The sequence below is a fragment of the Xiphophorus hellerii genome, chromosome 5 (assembly GCF_003331165.1).
Source record: "Xiphophorus hellerii strain 12219 chromosome 5, Xiphophorus_hellerii-4.1, whole genome shotgun sequence".
NCBI lineage: Eukaryota > Metazoa > Chordata > Actinopteri > Cyprinodontiformes > Poeciliidae > Xiphophorus > Xiphophorus hellerii.
Window position 1 is genome coordinate 13,834,809 of NC_045676.1, and position 26,065 is coordinate 13,860,873.

The 26,065-nt window shown below is 38.9% G+C and overlaps 1 protein-coding gene across 6 annotated transcripts in view; it reads right to left on the reverse strand.

The window, feature by feature from the left end:
- The window catches only part of slit2 (slit homolog 2 (Drosophila)), a 105,827-nt gene extending 103,469 nt beyond the window's left edge, over window positions 1-2,358 (reverse strand). For 4 of the 6 annotated variants that reach the window (XM_032562928.1, XM_032562931.1, XM_032562927.1 and 1 more), the window contains exons 1-2: window positions 1,451-2,358; window positions 639-710 (exon numbers count right to left, since the gene is read on the reverse strand). In XM_032562928.1, coding sequence (XP_032418819.1) covers window positions 639-710; window positions 1,451-1,665 — 287 coding nt within the window. In that variant the 5' untranslated portion in view covers window positions 1,666-2,358. The remainder of the gene's footprint in view (window positions 1-638; window positions 711-1,450) is intronic. The other 2 variants (XM_032562930.1, XM_032562929.1) reach the window with 1 other exon arrangement.
- Between the last annotated feature and the right edge of the window lie 23,707 nt (window positions 2,359-26,065).

Genomic DNA, 26,065 nt, shown 5'->3' on the forward strand with positions numbered 1-26,065 from the left:
CATAGAAGAGTCACCTCAGTTCCTTTAATATTTATGTGAAAGAATGGGCCAAACTTGAATGCAACTAGTTTCTATTTACAGAAGACTTCTTGTTTTTAACATATCTAGTAAAAAAAAAAAAAATTACTATGTATTAAATTTCAGTAAGCATTTCAGTACTCACTTCATGTTTCATTATTATCCAGAACATGTTTCATACCACTTATTACCCAGAACACAATTTATGTACTAACTTATGTTGATTTTCTTTTGTGTGGATTACTTGGGTTGTTACTTACATCTGGTATGAATTTCTATGTCAAGTGGTTAATTACAAGTTTCTTTCTCTTATTTTTCCTTTTGTTTTATTTCTTCATCATTGTTATTGTGACTATATTGTCTTTTTCCCAGTTTCCCCATCTTTTTCTTTCCTTTCTCTAGATTTTTAGGTCTTTCCACTTTGACTGGAACAGATTCAGTTAAATTTGTCTTTACAAAATGGGGAACATCACAGTATCTCCTTTTATACAGCACTTCTGATATAAGACCCACAATAGCCTTTGCCTAAGCAGTCAGGACATGTAAAAGAAACATATAATTTACCTATTCACATTTGTGTAGAGAAGAAAAACATTAACACTGAAACAAAATCAACTTACAGGACTCTCAGATGCCTCAGTCCTGCAAAATCCCCTTTGGTGATTTTAGTGAGGTTGTTTGCATTCAGATCCCTAAAAAATGAGAAAATGAATTATAATAGATTACATAAAAACACAAATATACAAATACATTTTCTGTTGCAAACTATGATCTTAATTGGGATTTGAGTCTCAGAGAGAACCCCCCCACTCCCCAGAAATATTGTGCCGCTGCACTGAAACTGTTCAAACAAGTTTCATCAGGGGACTCCGCCTGGTAAAACGAGGCCCGTTTAAGTCAAAGCCCACTTGTCCAAATCCGTTTTTGATTAACTCGCTGGTCTCCACACAAACCGACGTGGTCGACGGAGGCTCTGGTAGTGCAACAGTGCGAAACCACCAGCGAGACCACAGCGGCAGCCCCTCCGCCCCCAACTTCAGATCCGCGATCTGACTTACCCTGACATTCAATACATGAAGCAATAAATCTGACTGTTTTTATGTTTATCAGCCGCCACATCTTGTGATTTTTAGTGTACGTTGACTCGACAGTTAAAATATTTAAAGCCCTGCGGTTTTCAGATGTGGTCCTTCATGCTTAGCGCGCTGAGTAGTTTTGGTAATGTTTTGGGATCATTTGGGTAATTATCCATCCTTTTCTTAATGAAATCATTATATGAACATTGTTAGAACAGAACCCAAATCTTAAAACTAGCTGTAAGGAGGATAATCACGTTACATTTTTGCTACTTAATAAGTTAATTAAAAAAAAAATCAGAATGCTTTAAAAAAAAAAAGTAAATTACTCAGGGACCAGTGTTCGTTAAACTTACAGTCTTTCCGTGTTTCGGGGTATGTTCCTGGGAACGCTCCGCAGTCCTTGGCCGTGACAGTCCACCGTGGTCCCGGTGCAGGAACACTGAGGAGGGCACGGCTGACTGTCTGCTCTGCTTATCAGGACCAGGACGAGGACGGTCCCCAGGAGCAGAAGCCTCGGTGCAGTCTCCAAGGAGCGGCCAAGGCCAACGGAGCGCACAGCTCCCACCATGACTGCGGCAGAAAAGTGGGTGGCCGATACGAGAGCCGCAGAATACGGAGAAAAGCCTCGGAATTTCCGAAGGAGCTCACCAAACTCCGCACGCAACGCACTGTTTCTTTTATGTTTGTTCTGCTCCTTCCTTCACAAGTTGGTTTTTCTAAAAGAAAAACAATGTTATTTTTTTTACATTTGGGTCCTCTGAGTGCGTAAAGCGTGTGAAGTAGGAGTTTGATCCCACTGAGTTACAGAGATGAACCGGGTCTGTGGCTGCGCTACAGCGGCGCAAACTTCCACATGTCCCCGGCATGCGGTGGCCAGAATACTCCGGCGGCGAGGTCTGTGTTAGTGTCTCCTAATCAGGAAAATGTCTTGATCCTTAATGTGATCCAGGTGCTTTCGAGCAATTACACTTTGCCCGTTAACGCACACTCCAGGTGAGGATATCTTTGGTTATTAATTCACAGCACGCGTCCGGCGCTAGAGCAGCGGTTGCGCCAAGTTCGTCCTCAACACTCTGCAGTGGTGGAGATGATTCCGATGGGATGGGATGTCAATTGGAAGTAAAATGAGTGCCAGAAACCCGGCGAGAGACCAGCGCGCAATACTATAATCCAACTATGCGTGGTGCGTCAAAGCGCTGCTCTCTGTAGTGTGTGAGAAGGAGAAAGGCAGGCAGACGGGAGCGGGCACGTCTGCTACTGCGTCTGTTTAGGCATCTCTCTCTCTCTCTCTCTTGATTCTCTCTCTCTCCCTCGCCGCCTCGCTCACATACACGCGCGCGCGCACTTACTGCGTATTCCCTCAAGGTAGCAGGAGGCTTCAAACAGGCTGTTGGTCAAACAGCAACAGTTTGACCTCGGAAGGAGACTAATTCCCACTGCAGTGTCCTGATCACCTGATACCATTTAGTTGGTTAGAAGAAAGCTTGTTACTGAAATTTAACTTGGAATAAACAACAAAACAACCTCCGGAACTGTGAATGTCCACGATTAATTGATTTAGAGTACACGCTGGTTGATTGTCATACGTTTTAGTCTACTGTGATTGTTAACCATCGAAACATTATTAAATAAGAAGTCATTAATTTAATTTAAGCTTAATTTGTGCATGGCTCAAAAAGGGTTCATAGATATGCAACTTGTAACAAAAAATTTAAATCATCACTGACAATCAACTTGGTAGTCCATTGTCAAAGGCCATTGACATGGTGTTGGCTTGGTTGTCACAGCATATGAAGCTGCCTGTTAAGTGGTGCTGGATTAATTATCACAATTTATGACATTACATGTATGATTGGTTGTTACACAAAATGGGGCTGGTTGTCACAGGATGAGGGTTGAATTTTGGTAGAACAGGTGTGTCAAACAGTGTCCAGCAACTTTTCAATTCATCCCTGGACCAATACAAATGAATTATATGACAGAATTACATCTTTAACATTCAGAGAAGATGTACAGAAGTTGTACTGAAGATTACATAATTATTTTATTCAGGTGAGCTGAAGCAGAGAGTCATGTAAAAGTTGCAGGATGCTGGTACTGGAGGCCAGAGTTTGACAGCCGTGTCAGAGTGATGTGGTTGGTCGTCACAGGGTCGGATGGTGGTTGCCGGGGTGTTCAAGTGTAAATAGCTGATATAAATGGCCAAATGACCTCCTCAACATGTTTTTCAGTCCTCTAGAGGTCTGGAAATGAACGCTTTATTGAAATTAAATCAGGTTGACATCAAACATGTAGGACACTGGTCTTTGCAACCCTTCATTGGACACTTTCATAGAGTAATATGGTTGGTTGTTACAGTGTGTGAGGCTGACCGTAACAGGATGACTCATGGACATAATGCAGTTGGATGTCACAGGGTAGTTTAGTTGTTACTGATAAAGAATTTGTCTCCTTTTGTTTTTTTAAAAAAAATATTTATTTTATTAAATATTCTCTTTTGAATTATTCTTTGTATGAGCAGCAAAATGAGGTGAACTTGAAAAGAAATTATAGCTTTGAAAATATAGACTTTATTAACTCTAAGCAAAGATTAAACAAATTCTACAGTTCAAGACTGTGGTTAAAACTCTCAAAGGGAAAGCAAAAGCAACTGATATCTTAAGAATTTATTTTTAAAAAGCGCAACTACATACAGATTCTATAAAATAAAATGTTATTGGAAAGGTGATTTATTTCAGTAACTCAGTTCACTTAGAGATTGATGTTTTGAAACCATTATTTCTGTTCATTATGAACAGAAATTCATTATGAAAATATTCATTATGAATATTTTCTGCTTAAAGCTAATAAAAACATAACATTTAAAATTGGAATATTATATGAGACTAAGAAAAAAAAAATACAGAAATGTGGGAAAACTGCAAAGTATATTTGCGAGCTAAATGTTCATAAAATAGCATTCACACAAATTCTTAGGATGTGATTGATACTGTAATTCTGTTATAAGGGTAGAAGTTAGCTTCACTGATTAACTGAGGGCTTCAGCCTTGACCGACTAAAGTTAAGAGGAAAATTCGTCAGATTTTCCATTTTCTTAAAACTATCTTTTAGGAGATGTCTAATTTTTTATTTTTAAAAACAGTGGTAGAGTGAGCTCCCCTATCTGAATTTAGTTACTTAATTCAATTATTGATTTTATTATAATTAAGGCAATAAACCAGTATATTAGAACAAAGATAATTACTGGTCACTTATTAACTAGTGACCAGTGACTTAGCACTTTATGCTAAGTTCTCAGTAAAAAAGTAAAGCAAATGTCCAGAACCAGTACTCACTCCAAGACAGACTCCTTATTTATTTTGGGCAAGATTACTCTGTGCAAGTTGGTTTCAGTGTTTTAGCTCCAAGTCATCAGCAGCCAAAGATAAATTACCAACATCCTGGATTCAGTGTTTCTTTATAGAGATGGAAGAACATTGCAGAACTACCAAAGTCAGCACAGCACTCTATCAATCAGAATTTCATGCCGTACTGGCCAGACAAGGCTGTTGCTAAGTAAAGTCTAAAAGTCATTCATGTTACCTTTGAAGTTCCCCAAATGTCACCTGACTTTTAAAGTATGAAAAGTAAAATTCATTGAACTAATAAATCCAAGATTGCACTATTTACTATGCCCTTATGAAAGTACTTCTTCCCCTTGAACTTTTTCCCAGTTTTTCCCCTTCCGACGATTAACTTTGAAGAATTTCATTGGTACTTTGTGAAACTGACCAACACAAAGCAGTGCATATTAAGAAAGAGGAAATCGTTTTCTAAATGTTAAACAAATAAAATCTGAAAAGTGTGGTGTGCAATCATATTCAGACCCCATATTTACGATCCTCTTAAATAAAATCTAAGGGGGTGTGTGATTTAATCTAGGCATAAATGCAGCTGTCCTGTGGGGGTTTCACATGAGACCAAACAGCGTCATGAAGAGCAAAGATTACAACAGACTGATCAAGAGGAATGTTGTGGAAAGGTTTAATCAGAGTTGAGTTATAAAAAAATGTCCCATTCTATGAACATCATCTGAAAATGAAAAGAGTATGCTGATCCACCTAAACTGACAAACGGGACAACCAGAGCATCAATCAGAGAATCAGACTTGCGGCTCTGCAGGAGCTGCAGGTGATAGAACCGGTTGGCAAGACAACAGTTAGTTGTGTCCTCCACAAAAATTACTTTTACAGAGGAGTGATAGGAAGGAAGCCACTGTTGGCTGTGACAGATCCTATTTGTGGAAGAAGGTGGTCTGGCCTGAAGGAGGACTGACATGCAGTCTCTAACAAACAAGTTGGTTTCAGCTGATCTGATGTAATATTCTAATTTTAAATGTAGTGTTTTTAATGAGCTGTAGGTTGAAAATGATTTTTAACCAACAAAGGATTTAAAACATCAATCGGATTGTAATTAGTCTATAATGTTGTACTTAGTGAGCTGAGTTACAAAAATGAATTAACTTCTTAATTTTCTGAATTATTGAAAAGTTGCACATAATATTGAACACACCATAACCACAGTGAAACATGGCAGTGGCAGCAGCATGCTTTAAATTCAGGTGGGACCGGGGAGGTGGTCAAAGTGGAAAGAATGATAGTTGAAACTAGCAAGAAAACAGGGTGTAAAATACTTGAGAGTCAGAGGTTCACTTTTTAGCAGGAAAATGGCCAAATAATTCATGTTAGACTAGTTCAATCAAAATCCATGACTGAATCCAATTATAAGTCTGTGATAAAACAGATTTATAATGATGATTCAATGATGTCTACCATTGCATCCAGCCTAACTGAACCTGTGCTATTTTCCAAAACATAAACAACACCTTCTGTCCATTAATAAAAAGGCTGATGGAGAATCACCCCTAAGATGTGCAGCTGGAGTTGCACAAAAAGTTAATTTTACAAAGTTTTAACTTAAGCATATTGAATAAAAATGCATGTCACATCTTTCAGATTTTTATTTGCGAAGCAATCTAAAAAGACATTTATCCATAATATCAATAGTGCACCCGAAGCGATCGTAGCCATTTCTCCATCAATGGCTGAACTGATTTGTGAATATTCTCCTGACCTGGGATGTTCTTGTGCAATGGATTTCCTATGCCTAACAGAAGTAAACCCATCTACCAAAAGTAGGCTGAGATTTTAACAAGAAACGAACTTAAAGCATATGACAGGATGACAAAACTGCTCAGGAGAACTGTGACCCAGCTCAAGTCTGAACCTTACCGATCATTGCTTGACAAAACCTGAGAACGTACCGACATTGATTCTCTAGAACCAAGTTGGCTGAGCTTAAAGGTCTCTGCCAAGAGAAATGGGAAAAACATCCAGAGGGCAGGTGTGCCTAATCTGAAAACTTTCCTTTGGCACAGCAGCAAACAGCCCACGAGCTGTTAGGTTTATAAAGTTATCAGCTGCTTGCTCCCAGTGGTGAAAAGTTGACCTCCTGATTATTAGGATGTCCTCATCATTTACATTACTACTGTATTCATGATTGTTTAAGTTATTTTTTTATCAGTTTTAAAGAAATATTGCATATCAGAGTTAAATTGCATTAACTTGACGGGAAATAACTGCTTGTTAGTCTCTCCTGAAGCCTTCCCCTCGGCTCGCGCTGTTATGCATCTGAAATAGAAAAGATTGAGAAGGTCATTGATGATGGTGTGTCACAGCTGAAGGAAGAGAGAGGATCACAGAGGAGTCAAAGTATGATCTTTATCTCTCACAAAACAACCAGGCTTCAGGGCACAAGATGTGTTAGGACATGGCCTAATCTGACCTGCCTACTCCCTTCCCACCCACCGACACACACACACACACACGCACACCCACACACACACACACACATCGTGATGTTTCCATATCCTCAAGGGATGCAACATCAATCACTGAGTTCCTGTAGTGTTAGCCGGAGCCTAATCCCATAACTCTGAATCACATTTTAACACAAATTGTTTTTTTTCTTTTTTTATATATATTTTGAAGTCAGTATTTACTTTAAATTCAACATTCATGACAAACTTTAAAATGCCAACATGACAATCATTCCGTGGAGATGATTGTCTTCAGAAGCACAGCCATTGATGTTTGCAGTTGTGGGCCCTGTGACAAAATGTGGCTTATAATTTGAGTTTGAATACTTTTGCAAGGGACTGTAACACCTTGTATATGGTTGCTATTTCTGTCCTCAGGGGTGGCGTTTCCTGACAAAGGCACAAGTCTTTCTGTAGGGAGTGTATTTTGGCATTTCCACTGAGTTTGCACATCGTGATTTTTGAAACAGCCCATCATCGAACAGGAAAGGTAACAAAATGGTTTGTAGCATCTTTGTTTTTACAAGTCGATGCACTCATGATGGTAAACGTTATAGTTGGAATTGTATTACGAAATGTTAAACACATTTAACATTTGGTTGATATCTGGGGAGTAAAAGTATATTCACATTTTAAGAGAGAAATAACAACAAAGTGACTCTCCAGGAGCAACTGGTAGCAGTCTTATATGAATGCAAAGTCAGTTTTTGGTCACATAAAGGCTAAATTAACCGTTTTGCTTTTGAAAGTCAATATGTAGAGACATTTTAAATGAATTGCTCTAAGAGCTTGAACTCATACGGTCCACCTGAGTGGCTTTGGTGAACTTGTTTTTAAAAGTTTCTAACCAAAGATTTTATATTACAACAATGCAGTATGTTACATTTGTGGGAAAATACATTATATTAGGAGGTTTTTATTTTGAGGGAACAAAGAGGGAATAAGGCTGGTCTAGCTCTTCCAACTGGACTGCTGAAAACTCACTCAGAATCATTAATCGAAAATAGTTGATGTCTAATTACACAGTGAGGTGGAGGAATTTTAAATGTTTTTAAATTTTTTGTATTTTTTTTTTACCTGCTGTTTTGTTGTTGCTAGTGTCAGGATATTAAAATGTCATGAACCCTGCAAGAACAAAGATCTGTTGTTCCCTGAAGTGAGACAGTTGGACAACGCTAGCATTGTCAATGAAGACAGGTGCAACTTGACAAACTTGATTTACATTTCTGAGACGAGGAGAGATCTTCAACCATACGGTTCCATTTTTAGCGCACAGCACAAAGACGACGCAATATTTTGAAATATGAAGAAAGTAAATAAATTAATTAGAGGACACCTTTGTAGAAAACCTGAAAAACGTTAAACTCCCAACTTAACTGATCAGGTTCTGTCACAACCTTCTGCTAATGTGTCATTTGAAAACAAATTAACCAGAAACAGTGTGATCAAAAAATATAATCCTGAAGGTGGTTTTATATCGTCTCCTGTTTTGCCATATATCCTCACCGGCCACTGTATGAGGTATACCTTTTTTGTACCAAGTTGGACCTGTTGTACTATGAGGAGTGGCATCCAGTGTAGTCTTATGCTGCTGTGGCCAATCCGATCCAAAGTTCAACATATTATGCATTCAGATGTGCTATTGGTTTTCAGGAAAGGTTCCTTCTCCTCTGATCTTTGACATAAACAAGGTATTTCTGTATCCACAGCTGTCACTCACTGGGCATTTTCTCCTTCTTTGAACCAGTCTCTATAAACCCAGGAGATTGTTGTGCATTAAGAGTCCCATGGATCAGATAGTTTTTGAAATGCTATGACCAGTCTGTTTGGCACCAGCATCTTGGCTAAAGTTACTTAATTTCCTTTTTTTCCACATTCTGCTGCATGTTTTGAACCTCAGTAAATCATCTTCCTAAAGTCTAGATGGTAAAATGCGTTGAGCTGCTAACACGTCATTGGCTCGTTTGATGTTTGCGTCAACAATGCCATGTTAATGATACGTCCAATTAATTAGAAAATGAGTGTATCTTTGCATAAAGAAAAAATACTCTTCTATGTTTTGTGTTGTCTAAGTGACAGCGTCTGTTACTCTTATTTAGGGGATTGAAAACAGTTCATTTCTCTGTGTTGAGTTTCTTAGTTCTTGATCAGTTGATCCTGTTGTGTTCTCGTTTGGCTCCCTCTGGATTAATTTAGCCTTCATTGGTCACACCTGGTTCCAATAACACTCATCGACCCTCCCAGCAGTCAAAAGCCTGTCCGTTCCCTAACTCCCTTGGAAGACTCTGCTGTTCTGTTCTCCCTGGTTCCTCAATGCTGGTTTCACTGTGCTGAAGTTACTTTGTTGTTTCCTTTTAAGATTTCCTCAAGTTTTCTTGTTTTGTTTTTAAAACCCTTTATTTAGTAGGCCCTTTATCTTTCTCTCTTTTACATAAATATATATAATGAACATACAGTATGTAGTCATATCACTATATTATTTAGAAAAAAAGATAAATAATATGTTGTCAGCTTGACCTTCATTGGAATTAACACTTCATTTGCATTTTGTTGCTTGTGATTAAGTGTTATTGCTGTGATACTTGAATCGCACTCGTGTAAACGATATTGCACTGGTGCACGTATCTGGCATACAATGAGCCTTTTAGTAGTCATGTTACAGAATGTTTCTAAATATTTTTAAAAATGTGTTTAAGTCTGGTTTATCGGGCGATCAAATTATGCATGGCACAATGTTAACAGATTAGCAAGGTTAAGCCATAGTGTTTATAAGGACAGAAATCTATTAACCTGAAGGGAATCTGTCAGTCGACTGTGATTCTGGCTCTGCTAATTACAGCCTGTTGATTTAGGACCAGTTTGTGTTATCTTTGGTTTATGGCTGGGCAGTAAACCTGAAGGTGTGGGGGAAGTGTGCCTGTATGAGTGAAGAGGTCACTTGAACCACCTGGACTGGTGGACAGCTGCTACTGAAACACATCCTGCTCAGAGTGGGTTTTATTGTGAACAGACATACATTTGAACACAATTTTGGTTATTTTCATTTGTGCATAGCCACAAGTTTACACAACAATGCAGGATGAAATTCAAACAGCATGTTACTTCCATGTGTTAATGACAGCAGTTTTACATCAAAGCTTTTGAGGATTTGTGTTGTGTATGTGAGTTTTGCTTTATAATTAGATCCTTTAAAAACCAAATGTGTTTTGCTTAGTGGATGGCTGCACAGCTGCAATGAGGCATGCATGCTCTCAGGCACTGAAACACACACTGTGCCACACCAAAACATACAAAACAGCATTAACAAAACCATTTTCCCCGAGTTCCCAGTTTCATCTTGACAAGATCCTTCCGTATGTGTACTGAAAGTTAGGCTCTTAGGTGTGTATGTGCGCAGTTACCTTTGTTGCGATGGGACTAGCAGGCTGTTGTGTCTATACACACCCCACCGCTGAGGCCTCACGGAGATGCTGAGGAGATGAATAGGATCTCAGGAATGACTGGGGTATTGGAAACTCTATTCTCCTGCACATAGAAAAAGGTGTGTCGAGTTTCACATATCAGGTGAATATGTCTGTATTAGCTGTTGGGTTTTTATGGGTGGAAATAATTATTTATTGCATTTCAACAGGAAAACAAACAGAGAACAGGGAGGGAAAGAGTGCTCAATGTCTCTGGTATGGTATAATGTTGATGAAAGTTTTTATACAGAAGCAAGTTTCGTCAAACTGGGTCCCAGAGCAAAACGCACACAGGGAACCTCCACTTCACTTCTTTGTCCATCTTCATCTATCGACATTTTAACTTTCTATCATTTGTTTCCTCAAGTATGTGTGATTTTTTTGGGTGATAGGTAATAAGAAATGTAACCCGGGTGTAAATTTTAACCTTTATTTCCTCCTCCGATTTTCCAGTCTCGTAACCTTTTTATATCTCAAACCCCGCGATGCTTTTAATAGAATGATTGGCGATTCTCGAGAGACTATTAATTAGCCAATTGCGATTGAGTATTGGGGTCACGTGTACCGCTGCAGCGTTACCTGCTAGGTATATTAGCTGGAGCGGGGAGGCATGAAGGTTAGAACACGTTGGCAGGAGCAGAGCTGCAGGAGCCAACTGGTGTGAGCCAGAAGGGAGATGGAAAAAATAAACCCCGGTAGAGTGAGATAAAACGGCGGAACTGGCCAGGTTGATGGCGAGCTAGAAGACCGGGCATAGAGCCAAAGAAAGAATTCACTCTTTTAGGGTGATCGAAGACTTCAGTTTCCTACCAGGATTTGAACCAAGCAAAGCATAATTATCTTGTTGAGAGCCCTAATTGATCCCAATTTGGGATGAATGGACTAACAGGTGTGGCCTCTCAGTTGTGAAACTTTGGGAACAACTGATTGGTTTAGTTTCTTTTGTTGTTGTGTTCTTTATTTATTATTTTTATTTTTTGGGGGGGTCTGAACCAAAATTAAGGAAATTTGTAAAGAGGAAAATACTTTTTTGAGCACTATTTGTGCTGCTAAGATGGCATTTTGTAGCTTTGTGCAAATGTCAAGATGCAACCCTTTGCGATTTATAAAATGTTAACAGATTAAGGTTTTATATCTCTATCTATTGGTAAGAAGAAATGAGCATAAAATTGCCAGTCATTTTCTATTCTAAGCATCTAAATGAATTCTACTGCAGTGCCACAGGGATAATATCAAGAATCTTAGTTGCAACCTTCCAGTCTGAATAGTTATCAGGCCAGTATCCTTAAACAGTGCCACAGAGTTTAATAACTGCGCAACACTCTAAAACTGAAATTGAGGAATTTCAGTTTGGGCCCAGGCTTCAAATCTTAGGGAAATTTAAACTCTTGCAATGCGGTAGTCAATATATATGGACATAAACATATGGAAGTAACACTTAAGTTATTAACATGAAATAACCCGATCTTTCTTTGCCTTCCTAAGCAATACAGATCGATTCTCATCTCCCTTCAGTCCCCGTCCGGGATTTCTTCCATTGAGCTGGATTTTTCTCCTTGAACGTAACCTGAGCCTGTCAGCGAAGAGAAGGAGAAGTTATGAATGACGGCATAAGTTTTCTGCGCAGAATTGTAGTCATGTAGTCATTGTAGTAATGGTTGTAGTTTGGCAATGGGGGCGAAGGAAGTGAACAAAGCCATTCAGTACATGTTGGCCACACTTCTAAATATTGAGCTACTGAAATTGGAGCAGGAGGAATGTTTAAGACATTTTTCAGGCTGAAGAGGAATAACAAAAAAAAGAATCCTTTTTCAAGGTAATCTTGAATTTTGGTGACATTTCATAGGTCTTTTTTGCCTTGTCCACTTATCTTACAAGATTCTTGCTGCCTTTTCATAAGTTAATGCACTAAATTTAAATGTGCCGCCTTGAAGTTACAGACTGTGTCAGTAACTGATGACAAAGGTCATCCGCGAGTGTGTGTGTCAAAGCCACCAGGGATATTTACAGAGCTGCTGTGATGCCTTGAGAATAAGAATGAGTTGTTTAATGTCACTCTTAGTCATTACCAGGTTACTGATCTCAGCTGGACATTGTTGCAGACATCAGCGTTGTCAAATGAAGCTTGTCTTGATAATAACTTGGAAATGTTAAGGCTGCAAAAAATGGGTAAAATAGCTTCTGTTACAATTTCTGGCTGCACTGACTTTCATGGTGACTAGCTGCCTGTTTGTATTTTTAGGCAAATCTCCACAGAGAATCATCTTTGGATATGACAAAGGATTGTTTCCAAGCAACATGTTTTTACTTAACGGTAGCACGTGTTTTATCATTGTTTTTGAAACATTGCATGTTCCAAATAGAGTGGAACATGCACCAGATAAACATTCTGAAACCATTCTTGGTTTATTTTGCATTACTTTCAAAGAAGTTGTTCACAGATTGTTTTATATCATTACAGTTGCATAGTTAATTAACCAATTAATTAAAGTAATGCTGTCTAACATCTTTGTTTAAATGCTGTTTTTACATAGTTTTAAGCTATTTTTTCACATTTGTCTTGTTTTTACTGTACACATATTGGTGCCCTGTAGTGGACATAAGTAAAAGGCTATAAAATAAGTTAATCTTTTATTACAGCAGCAGTTCTACAGGATCTTGGTCCGTGAACTGATAAACCCATTGATGATCGTTAATATATGTTTTTCCCATTAGATGATGAAATTTCTAGAAATGACCTATGTCCATCTTTCTGTAAGAGACTAGGCAATTTTTATTTTAACTTTTTTAGTCAAGAAGTTATTTTTTTTTTGTTTTTTTTTATCCTACATCACATTTGATTTAGGTGTATCGGAGGAGGGATGCATCTAAACATTGCAAGACAACAACCCATGAGGCTTGGACTTGAAAAACCTGAATTAAAGTCATTTCTTGATTCGCCAACGTCTGGCAGAAAACAGGGCTGAGTGTTGCTATTGAAACTGAACCAAAAAATGTGTTTAACTTTAAACAGTTAATTTATGACTTAATAAATAGTTTTTAACAAACCAGGCTGATTTGGATGACATTTTTCTCAGAATAAATTAAATCCATTTATTCTCTGAACAAAAATTCAAACAGATTTTATTGTGATCAACAAATACTTTCCAAACATTGTACTTGTACAAAACCTACAGGTCCATGTGAAGTGTTTCAGTTTGGTTTTGGTCAGGATGAATGATACACGAGTATCTGAACAATATGACCTGAAAGCTTCTCGTCTGACCTACTCACAGTAAATCAGGTGCAACAATAGCAACACCTAAGCCCATTTTTAAGGTGTATTTCAGTGATTGAATTGTATTGACAAAAACAGGCCTGTGGTAGTAACAAAAACATTTTGATTCATTTTGATCCTTTTTTCTTTTTTGCATTCATGAAGCCATTTCAAAAAAGGACAAACACAGAGTTAACTGACAGGGGTTGTGTTAAACTGCATCCATAAACATTTATGCCTACCTATCAATCAACACAAATAATTCTGTATGGATATGGGACCAAAATGTGCCTTAGCCCAGGGACCCGCAATCCTCCTATATCCGGCCAGGACGATATGCACTATTAATCCTGATTACCCTCTACCTTTGACTTTGTACATCTGATGGTGTTTTGCTTTTGAAACTTCCTCATGTTCTCCTATGAAACTGGCAAATGAACAGTAAGGTGCAACGGTGTACACTAACGCAGGTAAGTACATCTGTTTAGTAATGACAGAGGAAGCAATCCAACTAGACTTGATAATCGTACATAGATTGCCTTGTGGTGCAACAGCAAAGTCTCAGCCGTTCTAATCCCTTAACACAATTATCGCCCTCTGTTTGTGTGTTTAAGCACAGCTACTCTGCCTGTGGTTTTCCACAAATGTGTACCAAAACAACTCAACTGCCATTATCTTAAAATTCCCTGTAAGTGCAAGGTAAACACATGTGTGACACTAATTGTGCCAGCTGGCCTTGAGGAATAGCATTGTTGTGACAACAGATTAAGAATATGTCTGAAGCCATTCCTAAACCTGAAGAGAGATTAAGAGAGAAATTGAATGTATCCCAAATATATCCCCCGTCTCGCCAAATTGGGTGACGATGCAGTCGAAAGGGCAGGAAGCGGGTAGAAGCCAACAGGAAACAAAGGAGGTCCAAATCTTTCCTGTTCAAACAATTAGAAGATTATTTCTCTTCATTATTTGTCTCACCCTTCCTTCATTGTTTTACCAGGATGCTGAATCAGAGCACATGGAGTTAAGTATTGCCATAAAACACTGCTACCTGACACACTTGCATTCACACACAAGCACGCACAGGCATTCTGGCAACATCGTTCATGCCGAAGTTATGTCATCTGTGCACACAATACTTGAATTTGCTAGATTTGTTCTTGTCGATGTTTATCTACAGCAAATTTTGCAGAGTTAAATCAACATTGTGCTGAGTCTTTGATCCTTTTCAGAATTGGTATAATTTAACTCTCAGATAGTTATTTCAACAAGAGATTGAGTAGTTATAACTACTTCAAGAGTTACAATTACTTAACCAGAGGTTTTTTTTTGGGGGGGGGGGGTTCAGAAAAACCTCAGAAAGCGTTAAATTAACTCTGCAAAATTTGCTGTGGAGTCCAAAAAAGATTACATACGTCACAAGAAACCTTGATTCCAGTTTGATCAGGGGAAAGCTACAGCAAAAGAGGTGTGTGAAAGTCTTGCTGTTTAGTCAAAAAGAGGATCAAATACATGAAGTATACAATTTGCTGTCGGGCTTTTGTTCCAAATGAGGATTTATAGATAAAGCTTGTTTTTGATGTACGTAAGAAAAATGTGCAGATTCCTAATGTATAGTAGAAAAAAAGGTTTGAAACAATTCTCTTTACCTTGCTTAACCATGCTATAACAAAATTTCCAATTGTCAGGTGATATAAACAAGTCATTTAAATGTTGAATGTCATACCTAATAAATTCTAACAATTAGCTTTAGGTGTTTGTCACAAAATGGTTTCAATAAAATTTATCATTATTAGAGGAAGACAATGTAGTTTTGGTTTAGATAACTAGATAAAACTCAATCTACTAAATAAATGTAGCTGTATTAATGTAATAGTTTGAGTAATATGCCAATTTGCTGTTCTGACATCAGTATCAGACAGACGGAAATACAACTTCAGTAACTTTATTTGAACTATTAAGTACATAAATAACCCATTAATCAAAATTATATTCAAGATATAAGTAAAAAAACCTTACACAAAATTAAAAAGTTAATTCAGGTTGAATGAAGGGAAAATGTGAATACATATCTTGCAACAAACAAGAATTTGTGTCTGGACTTCGACTGGACCGTTCTGAATATGCTTAGCTGTTCTATTCTATTGTAGCTCTGGTTATGTTTTTATTTGTTGTATTTCTGTAACATGAATCTCTGCCTCACTTTCAAGTATTTTTCAGTCTCCAGCCAGTTTTTGATGCGGATTGACCTTCAATTTTCACCGATCTTCTTCCTATCAGCCCTGAACTCCCCTGACCCTGCTGAATGAAACCATGCCCACATTATTATGTTGTCTTCATTGTCATGTATTAATTTTCTAACAAATCAAAAAGCTTCATTTTGGTCTCATCCTACCAAACACCTTCTTATATTAGCTATGTGTTTTAAACCCGATTTTGTACTACATTTTTAATTGTGTAATTTTGCCATTCTTTCAGGTCAGAGTTCATATGAATACTTCAGCATGTTGCTGTCTGTAACTTCAGCATTTTATTTTGACTGTTTGGGTTGTCATATAGCAAATGCTCAGAGTCAAACTGAGTATTTTGTATGAGATACAACAGGTCAGATCAGATCACAAAGTAAAAAGTTTAAAAGATGTGAGAGAAATCCGAGGGGGAAAACGGTTTTGGAAAAAAAAGAACAAGAATAAGGACGAAAAGAAAAATATAAGCAGAGGCAGAAAGTGGAGGCGCGAGCATGAGAGGGAGGTGTGTAGAAAGAGGAGTGTGGGAAAAATCAATATGCTCTCTGGAGCAACTGGAAGAGACAATCAGTCCTGTCTGACCCCCGTCTCCCCTTGGTGTCAGTGTGTGTGTGTTTGTCTTTTTGTATATGCACGCTTTTTGTGCATGTCTTTAATTCAGAAATGCCTGTATGCATTTGTAAGCAACCGAGCCATAAATTGACTTTTGAATTTATGCAGATTAATAGTCCGATATGCCCGACTCGGAGTGGGCAGTTTGTGTGCCTTTGTTTGTCTTGTCCTGCTTTTGCTGTCCTCAGCTCAGATATGCTTTATTGGCACGACTACTGAGGACAAGAGAAGGATGGTGCCAGTGATGCTAATGGGATAAAACTTCATTACTTTCCCTCTATCAACTTTATGCGAGCATCGATCGAACATGGACTCAAGGCGGAGTTGAAACAGAAAGGGGCTGACATGTTGCGAATGGACACTGTAGAGGCTTTAAGTGGCAGCGCAAGAGCTGCATTTAGTTGACGGTCACCAACAGTCACTTTTCCCTGCAAATCCATCTGGCTTAATGCCATCTACGGAGTCACCTACACACACATGCCATGGGCGGTGGGCCAGCAACATTTGGTGAAATGGTTTTGCTTTGATAGCTATTATCAATAGAAAGAAGAAAGGGCTCCTTTTTCTTCCCTCCCTCCTTGTGTATGTATGTGCGTTTGAATGGTTAGGGTTTCTGCAGGCCTCGAGGCCAGCAGCTTTCACAGGCCATCCACTCGACGTTTGGGGTTTGTATAGCTGCCTCGGCCCTCCATTGTCCGTTTCCCTCCTGAATTCAGCTTCTCCATCTGCCCCCGGGGGCCTCTCAGACCATCAGGGGGTGTGGGTGTAGATGCATAGATGAAAGTGCAGACAGGAAAGAATGCAACTTCTCTGGGAGGAAGAAGTTTACCAATCATAGAACATCTCTTGTTTAATTCTCTGCAGTGTCATCTGATCACTTCTTCCCTTCACCCTCCTCCTCTCTGCGTCTCTCTCTGCTGTGCAGTTGCAGGGGGTTAATTGAGGTCTGAACAGCAGGGGGGAGAGAGGGGTGTGTTATGACACCTTTCTAAAGAGGACACATTCACAAACCTGCAATACACAGCTTCATATATACCAATCTGACAAAACAGTGTGCCTCAGAGTGTTTCCTCCCCTTTTACTGCTTAGACAGCCATGACTTGTCATAGCATGGACTCCACTATACCCTTAAAGGTGTGCTGTGGTGTCTTGCATCAAAGTGGTTTTTAGCAGATTTTTAATTTCTGCAAATTGTGAGGTTATCTTCATGGCCCTGCTTACCCAGCACTTCGCTTGACTGGATTTGAGGTCTGAGGATTTTGGAGGCGAAGTGAACACCTCATATTTAAAAATATTTATTTCACTGCACTGACAGATGGAAGCAGCAGACATTTTAATCTAAAGTGCAGTTAAGAATATGAACATCTTTAACATACCTGGAAACAGTGCTTGTATAGTAACCAAGGTGTCCAAAGTTTGAGAGCCAACTTACTCATGGCTAAAATAGGTTAGCATTTAGACTTCCAGTAAATGTTTCAAAGCAATTCTAGACATGGAAAAAGCACTCACTTTTAAAGTAAATATGTGCCAAACATGGTCTGATGCTGGCCTGCCATTTTCTGAATGTGTTTGAGAGAAACTCGTGTCTGTTTTGGTATATGTGTTTGTGGAGTGAAGTCAGATTTAATGATGCTTTCCACTATTTAGACATGGCAATCTTTCCTAAAATCCAGAGACACACTGAAGTAATTAGTCCAACATGTAAGGGTGGCATTTTAAAACACCTTTCATGTGTGGTTTTATCCTCAATCGTGGCTGCAAACTCCTTCTGCATTCTCTGTGAGCAGCAGATGGTAGGTCGGTGTTCTTTTGCCAAATTCACCGCTTGATCCCGTAAATAAGCACAATAGAACAACACAAACACCTCAGCGGCTACACACTGAGACCTAAACAGCAATAAGCAGTAGAACAAACACAAACGAGACAACCAGGATGCAATGACACAATCAGGTGAAGAGGATGATCTCTCCTCTCCTTTGAAAGCTCTGTCTCATCTCTTTTTAAATTCTCACTGGGACGTGTTGCCAAACAGTTGCCATGCTGCTGACTTTGTGCAACAGTTAAAATGCTTATTGAAGCTGAAGTTTAACAGTGGGAAGCTTTACATCAAAGTCTGACATTCACCTTTTATATTCCCTCCCTTTTGATGCAGGATAACACACTCACACACACGCCCTTCCCGCGAATCAACAGTTTAACCAAATCAAAACGTGACATCGGTTTATTGTCTGAGAGTCTTGAAGGCACACACACGCACAACACACAAATGAATGAGCAACTCCTGCAGTTTTTTGGGCCCCTGTTGGCGCTCATTACCTCCACAGTGCACTCCCCTTGCTTTGGCACAATTAGCACAATATACAGAGCAAACATACAAAAACAACTTCCCCACACACATGTATGCATTTTGGCAGCAATGCCATCATGCAACAGATGCTTCTGAATGAGCTGCTTTGCTGGGAATGATTCATAATGTGACAATTGAAAATCACTCTCAACACATTCATAGCCACTTAGAGCTGCCTATGAATATTCAAAGCCTGGAGAATCCACCACATACAGCATTCAGCTATCAGTTTAGACAACCACACATGTCGACAATGGTCCTTTTTCTGTTTTATATATTATGTATTTTGTACCTCTTTAGCCTTCAGACAGTGTTTTGTTTAACATGATGCATTAAAAGTAATTAGAACTGTGGAGAATAATTTGTGGCCAAATTTCCGCTGCTAATGTTTTTTTGTCTGTAAAGGAAATTACTTTCCAAAACTCTGTTCCAATGCGATACAAATAATGCTGATAACAGTTGAAATATGTGTCTGTTGTATGGGTGTGTGTTGTAGTCCATATGGAGCCTTCATGAAAATCATATTTTACTCCCTTGAGAGTAGTTGGTTATTGCTTCTCAAAGGATTTAGAGTTGTGAGTCGTTTATCACTCACTGATGCTCGTTTCAGGCTTAAGCTCTTTCCAACTTCCTTTATCACCTGACTGGCAATATTCAAGCAGTACTGAGGGTTTTGTAGTGGCTACAGAGTTGAGACTGACATGAATTTATATAAGCTAACTAATCCATGAAGGTTTTACAAATAATTTAAACATTATTTTCCAGCAATAACATTCAAAAGACTTAGATTATGGACTATGTGATAACTGTAAAGTCCCGTCAAACTATCCATAACCTAAACAACCTTTTAGAACATGGTTGAAATGCATTATGGTGCTATGTTCTTAGTACTTTTCAAAATAGATTCTTTAAATCTGTGTTTTTCAATCCTGGTTCTCAAAGACTGCTGCCCTGCATAGTTTAGATGCACCTCTGCTCCAGCACACCTGATTCGAATGAGCATAGTTCTGCCATACCATCAGAAACATGGTAATCACCCATTTATTCAGGCCAGGTGTGTGGCAGAAGGGAAACATGCAGGGCAGAGGTGGACCAGAATTGAGAAGCGACTTAAAACATCATTAAAAGCTTTGAAAGTAACTAAATGTTTCAGTTAAAGTTGAAATTGAAATAAAATCTTCTATGTTGTGTTTATATATCTGTACATTTCACTCCAGAGCAGTCAGCACCTCAATAGTCATGAAACTCACAGCACATCTCTGGTTCTGCTGTAAGGAGATGCTCCAAACTAGTTGCAGGTTTTGTGCAGTCACAAGAAGGTTGTCTTCCAGTGTTGCCCTCGTTTTACCTCCTTCCATCTTCCCTTGGCCTTCTGGAAATAAATCCATTTCATATGTTGTTTTTAGCATTTTTTTGTCTAAACTTTTGTACTTGATGCTGCTATTACACCTGAATTTCTCCTTTGCAGGACAATGGACGCCGTTTTTATTTCTGTTTCTAAAAGTTTTGTAAAGATGAACTACTTTTTCAAGGCACTGAGACATTATTTCTTGTCCCTCTAATTCCTTCTTTTTTCCATTCCCCTCAATGGATCAGAATAAAATTTATTTTGTTTAGCATGTTTACATATCTTCTTTCACTACATAATGACATTTTAACCGGCATTCTCCCACATCTCACTTTGATGTTTCTCCCCAGTGTAAATGTTGCTATGCGGCTATGTGACAGCATTGATCCATTACCGCAGCACCGCAGCGACAATCTCACGGCATGGGATGCAGACAGACACTTTCTCAGGTTGACACTGGACTCCATCTTATTATGACTGATCACGGGAGACAACATTTATTTATTTGTTTTTAGTCGTTTGATCTCATCCAGTGAACAATTTTCTCATAAAGAATGCCAAAACATTTGGGTTTTCCCTTTTAGTCTCTCACTAGTGAGTGAAAAGCCAACAACTAGAAAAAAGCGCTGAAGAACAAAACAAACGTGAAAGGTGAAAAGGAAAAGGACACAGAGGAAAATGAGTGAAAACTTGAAGCAGCAGTTCCTTTAATGATTGAAAACAGATGAGGAGAGAGAGGTGATGAAAGATCTGGGAAAGAACCATTTGCAAATTAAATTTCCAAAACAAGCACGTCTCCATCTTTTGCCTGAAAAACTCAGTGGAGGAGTTGGTTGACTGGTATTTATATTAAAAAAATTAAATATTTCACCACAGGATCTCGTCTGAAAAAGGGCCAAAGTTGTGTTAATACTCTAAATCTGTGATGTGCAACAACCACAAAGAATAACACATGCAGACTCAATAAAAATGACTAATTTTATTTACATCCTTTTCTTTGATTATCTACAGCACTTTGTCTTTTCCCACTAGCAGCAGGACATGACTTCATAGATCACAATAAGTGGAATGGATGAATGTGTGTTAGAGACCTGTGTGCAAAGCCCTACTGTGTGTGATCTTGTCTCTCTGTTGCTTCCAAACAAATTCAGACCATATGTTTTTCTAGCAAGGACTTTAAGACCAGAACTGGGAAAGCACCTTGCAGCCCCTTTCCGCCTGCCGCTGCCTTCCAAGCACCGCCACACAGCTCCGTCCCTCTTCCTCCACCTTCTTCCGTCTCTCTCCCGCTTCCTACATCTCTCGCCACATCCAGACCATTTGTCTCAGTCAGCACAACTCTGTCTTCTCTCTCATCTGTCACATCTCATTTCTACACTGCGTTAGAGGAGAAGCTCACAACAGCAGCAGGAGAGGGTTAGCTCAGTGTGAAATGGATTATTGGAGAGTGGATACAAGTTAAGAGTATATTATGTGACCTACTGCCTTGGTTTTAAAAAAAATGAAAGAAGAAAAGAGCCAGGATGAAATATGAATCATAAAAAATGATATTTGTCCATGGGTAAATATGCAATTAGGAACCTCCTCAACACTTGTGGGATGATGCTGAGAGTCAGAGAGATGGAGAGAGAAACTTTCAGGACTGTGACGAAAACAGAAGAAGGAAGGAGCGGGCCGAGGGAGGGATGGAATAACAAAGAGAAACAAAGCCGAGCGGAAAATGAAAAAAGGAAGGGAAAGGGTGGTGCTCTCACCTTTTTCTCTGCTGTGCTGAGATACAAAGAGTAAGTGGCATCTCCATGACAACACAGACACAAACATGTGGGTTTAAGTTAACACAACTTGTTGGGACAAAAATTTGTTTCACATGGTCACACTGCAGTCTCAAAATCTAAAAGGTTTCTATTAACTATCCATGAATTCAAGGTTGAGGTGAAGCTAAGCCTAGTTTCGGTTGATGCACTCCTTCTGATTAAATTATGGACTATCCTTAATAAATATAATACACCAAATCTTGTTAGTGCAACAGCCCTTATAATGTGTAGCTTTTTAATTCTTTTTTTTTTTTTTTTTGCCGTTATTATTAGTCACAGCTATTTTGACCATTTTTAACATTAAATACAAAATCTGGGAAGTGTTATGTGTGTCTGTGTTCAACTCCATCTCCTTTTATTCTCTAAATAAAATTTAATGCAAGCTCAAACGATGACAATCTAGCTGCGTGGAATAAAACTTAGAATAAATCCAGCTGTTCTGTGAAGGCCTCAGGGATTTATTAGTGAACAAACATCATCATAAAGACCACAGAACACAGTGGAGGGGTTAGAGACGAAGTTATGAGGAAGCTTTAAGCAGGTTATAAAACAATATCTCAAGAGCAGCAAAGAGTACCGTTTACCCATCATCTGAAAACGGGAAGAATCAATCTACTAACACATGGGCCTCCACCTAAACTGAAAAGTTGAACAATGAGATAATTAGTCAGAGACACAGCAAAGTGGTCCATGGTAACATTGGAGGAGCTGCAGAGAGCCACAAAGCAGGTGCGAGAATCTCTGAAAAATAAACTAAAAACAATTCCTAAAGAGAAATGCTGTGGTGGCAGCATGACGGAATGGGATGATTTTCTGTAGCAGGGAAGGGAAAGCTGTTCAAGTGGATGGGTAGGTGGATGGAAGTAGGTCCTGTAGTATCCAGCAAAAAAAAAACCTGCTCGAGGCTGCAGACTTCTGAATGCTCACCTTCCAGAGGGAAAACAAACCCAAACATGTAGCCACTGATGTAATGAAACATCAAAGCATATCAATGCGTTAGAATGGTCCAGTTAAAGTCCAGATGAGTATCCAAAGTCACAATCTTTATATTTTCATTTGTAAAAATTAGATATGAAATGCAAATTAAATGAGTGAAACATTTTCCTTCAAAAATCCAAGGACTATGAATATTTTTATAACGTATAAAGAGGCTGGCATATGCAGCAGATGCACACATACAGACCCAAAATATTGATTCACTGTCCAATGGCATCCTGAGACCAACAAAACTCCATGTCATATTTTTTGTCCAAGTTTGTGAGCCTGCAGAGAGAGATGCCTTGGCTGTGATCCTGTTTGCGTGTGATGGAGAACTCAACAAATTTCCAAACAAGCATTCTGGTTACAATTAAGTGCAAGAATCACTGAGACAGAAGTTCTGAAACCAGAAAAAGTGGAAATGAAAGGAGAGATAAAACCAAACAGCTTTGCTTGCAGGTTATACAGAAAACAATTACCCTTGCTATTTATCAGACTTCTTTCACAAGACCAAATTGTAAAAACACCAAAAACGCTGCATGCAGTCTGTAATCAATTAGTCAGGATAGATTCAAGATTAATGCTGATAACACAGCAATTCCAAATCACAGGAAATTGTAATTCCCAGAACAGAGAGGAAAAAGTGGAGCCATTAGGCTGAAGCTTTAGGGACTCATCAACTCAAAATGGCTGCAAACACATTGATTTCCACCTGCTGCAGCTGAGTTCACAATGAACATTAATATAAGCCCTGACTCACATACACTGAGAGAGTGCCCAAGTCTCCTGAGATGATAATAGTCCTGATCTATTTCAATCTTGCAGCAGCAAAACAGGGTAAAAATAACCATCCTTCTTCGTTTCCTTGGTTCACTTTGGCCTTTAAATCTCACGGAATTCAAGGGCAAATGGGGGACATAATCCTTACTACGAGACCTGGCTCAGCCTCTGGGTTTTCACCAAGCTGGGAATGACTGACAGACTTCCAGAGGTGTCAGGAGCGCATCATTCCATGGCTTTGAAACATCTCAGTTGGCTCATCTTAAAGCTGCTGCCAGCATGTTCCTTATATTCCTTATATTTCCAGATATTCTGGTGTATCTAAAAGGATGCTTTCTGTGCATCTAAACATAAAGAAATTCAAAGACAATTTATGAAACTTCAAGTCCGTCAAGTTACTTATATTGAAAGCTGTCTTGTAAAATGTGCATGTTTTAGACAAACATTGGAATATTTAATCTCCTGCTGCTTACAGTGTCCCCACACACATCAATATCTTATAATCACTTCAATATTTCAGGCTGAAAGTTTAATGCAGTGTGTGAGTTCCCCGAAGTAGTTAAACAATTAATAGCTGAACCCAAGGTGAGTGATTTTAATTTATGCTCCATGCAAACAGAGCAGTTGTAGAGCATAACATCATATTAAGCAGGGTTGTTGTTGGATCATTGAGCTGCCATTTAAATAGCTCCCAGAACGTTCTATTTATACTGCATCACAAATTCTGTTGGAATGTCCAACAAGTCCCAAATTTTTGTGGTACCCTTTATTTGTGGGAGGTCGAATCATACATACAAAAATCCTTCTTGAGCGTTGTTTATTTATTAGTATTTCTTTGTACACTAATAAAATGCAAGTGTCCAGTGAGGGAACAACATGTTCCGTCTGAGCTGACTTTAAATTGACGATTTTGCTATTCCTGTTCTACAATATTTTGTCCAGAATTTTAGGTACGAAAAGGGAATCCATTTCTATATACTCGTATAAAAAAAATCTATTCCAGAAAAACATTTCTTCACTTTCTCAAACTGCTTCCATGGTTTTCCTTGCAGCTATTTCTCTCTCAGTCAAACACCTTGACCAACACAAGTCAGAAAAAAAAACCCTCTATAGGAAATTACAAGCTGCTCCACCCCGTCTCCAGAGCCACACCCAAACTGCTCACGTCTTGCACCCTCTGGATCCCCCGCCATGCTGACTTGCAATTCTGAGAACAGTAAGCCATTACTCGCCCTAATAACGTTAACCAGCAACATACTTGCCCTTATCCAAACAGTCCTAATGTCTCTCTTTTGCTTCCCCGTACACAACCTGAAACCAGAATCATTTGTGACTATGTAGAACTTTGAGCCATGTAAATACTGGAAAATAAACCTTATATTTTCTGACAAGCTTTCCTTTTTTGGTTTGAAAGCCACATGCTACTATGAAATCTTTTACATTTTTCATTTCCATCTCTCAGAACAGTGGCAGTTCTTGCATGAATGGTCTCCAGGCGAGTGAGTTTTTGTTGCGTTTCCCCCCCGTCTTCCTCCATGACCTGAAGATGAGGAGCTAGCTGGTGCTTCGCGGACTTACTTTGATATGAGTTCCAGTTGGACATGCAAATAAGCAATTAAATGTGCTTTGGGTGCAACAAAGCTTAAAACAATAACCTAATAAAGAGATTCACTAAAAATCAGTTGATTTTCAGCTCTGGTTGGAAACACAATTTTTTTCTGATGAGTGAAATCACCTTACCTAGGCATTTCTAGCTTTCCCCCCAAAAAAGCACACCTCAGTGTCGATGCAGTGACAGAGTAAAGACAAGTCAAGGAATAGTGAGGCCTGTGTTGTCTGTTAAAACGGAAACTATACTGTGCTATTCTATTATTCTAAAACAAAACAAGCCAAGTAAAAGAAAAGCTTGCAGGGCACAGAGAGGTGCACTGACTGATGAGAGAACACCTGCAGGAACTCAAACTCCATCAACTAAAAAAACTGAAGTTTGCCTTATTCCTCTGTCATAATCTGTTAACTTGTCAAATAAACATTTCTCTGATTATAACCTTGTGTAACTGTATCTATTCAGTGCTAATTTACTACGATGTTCATGTGATGTAGATATTCCTGGCCCCCTCAACGTCTGCGCAGAGGGGCGAGCTCGTGTCCATCAGAGGAGCTGTCCTTCTTGTCTAAACAGTTAAAAGATAGATGTCTCCTGTAATCAGGACACTGATCACAAGATGATGTTGCTACGATTCACATCAGCTCATAAACGACTGGCTGGGTC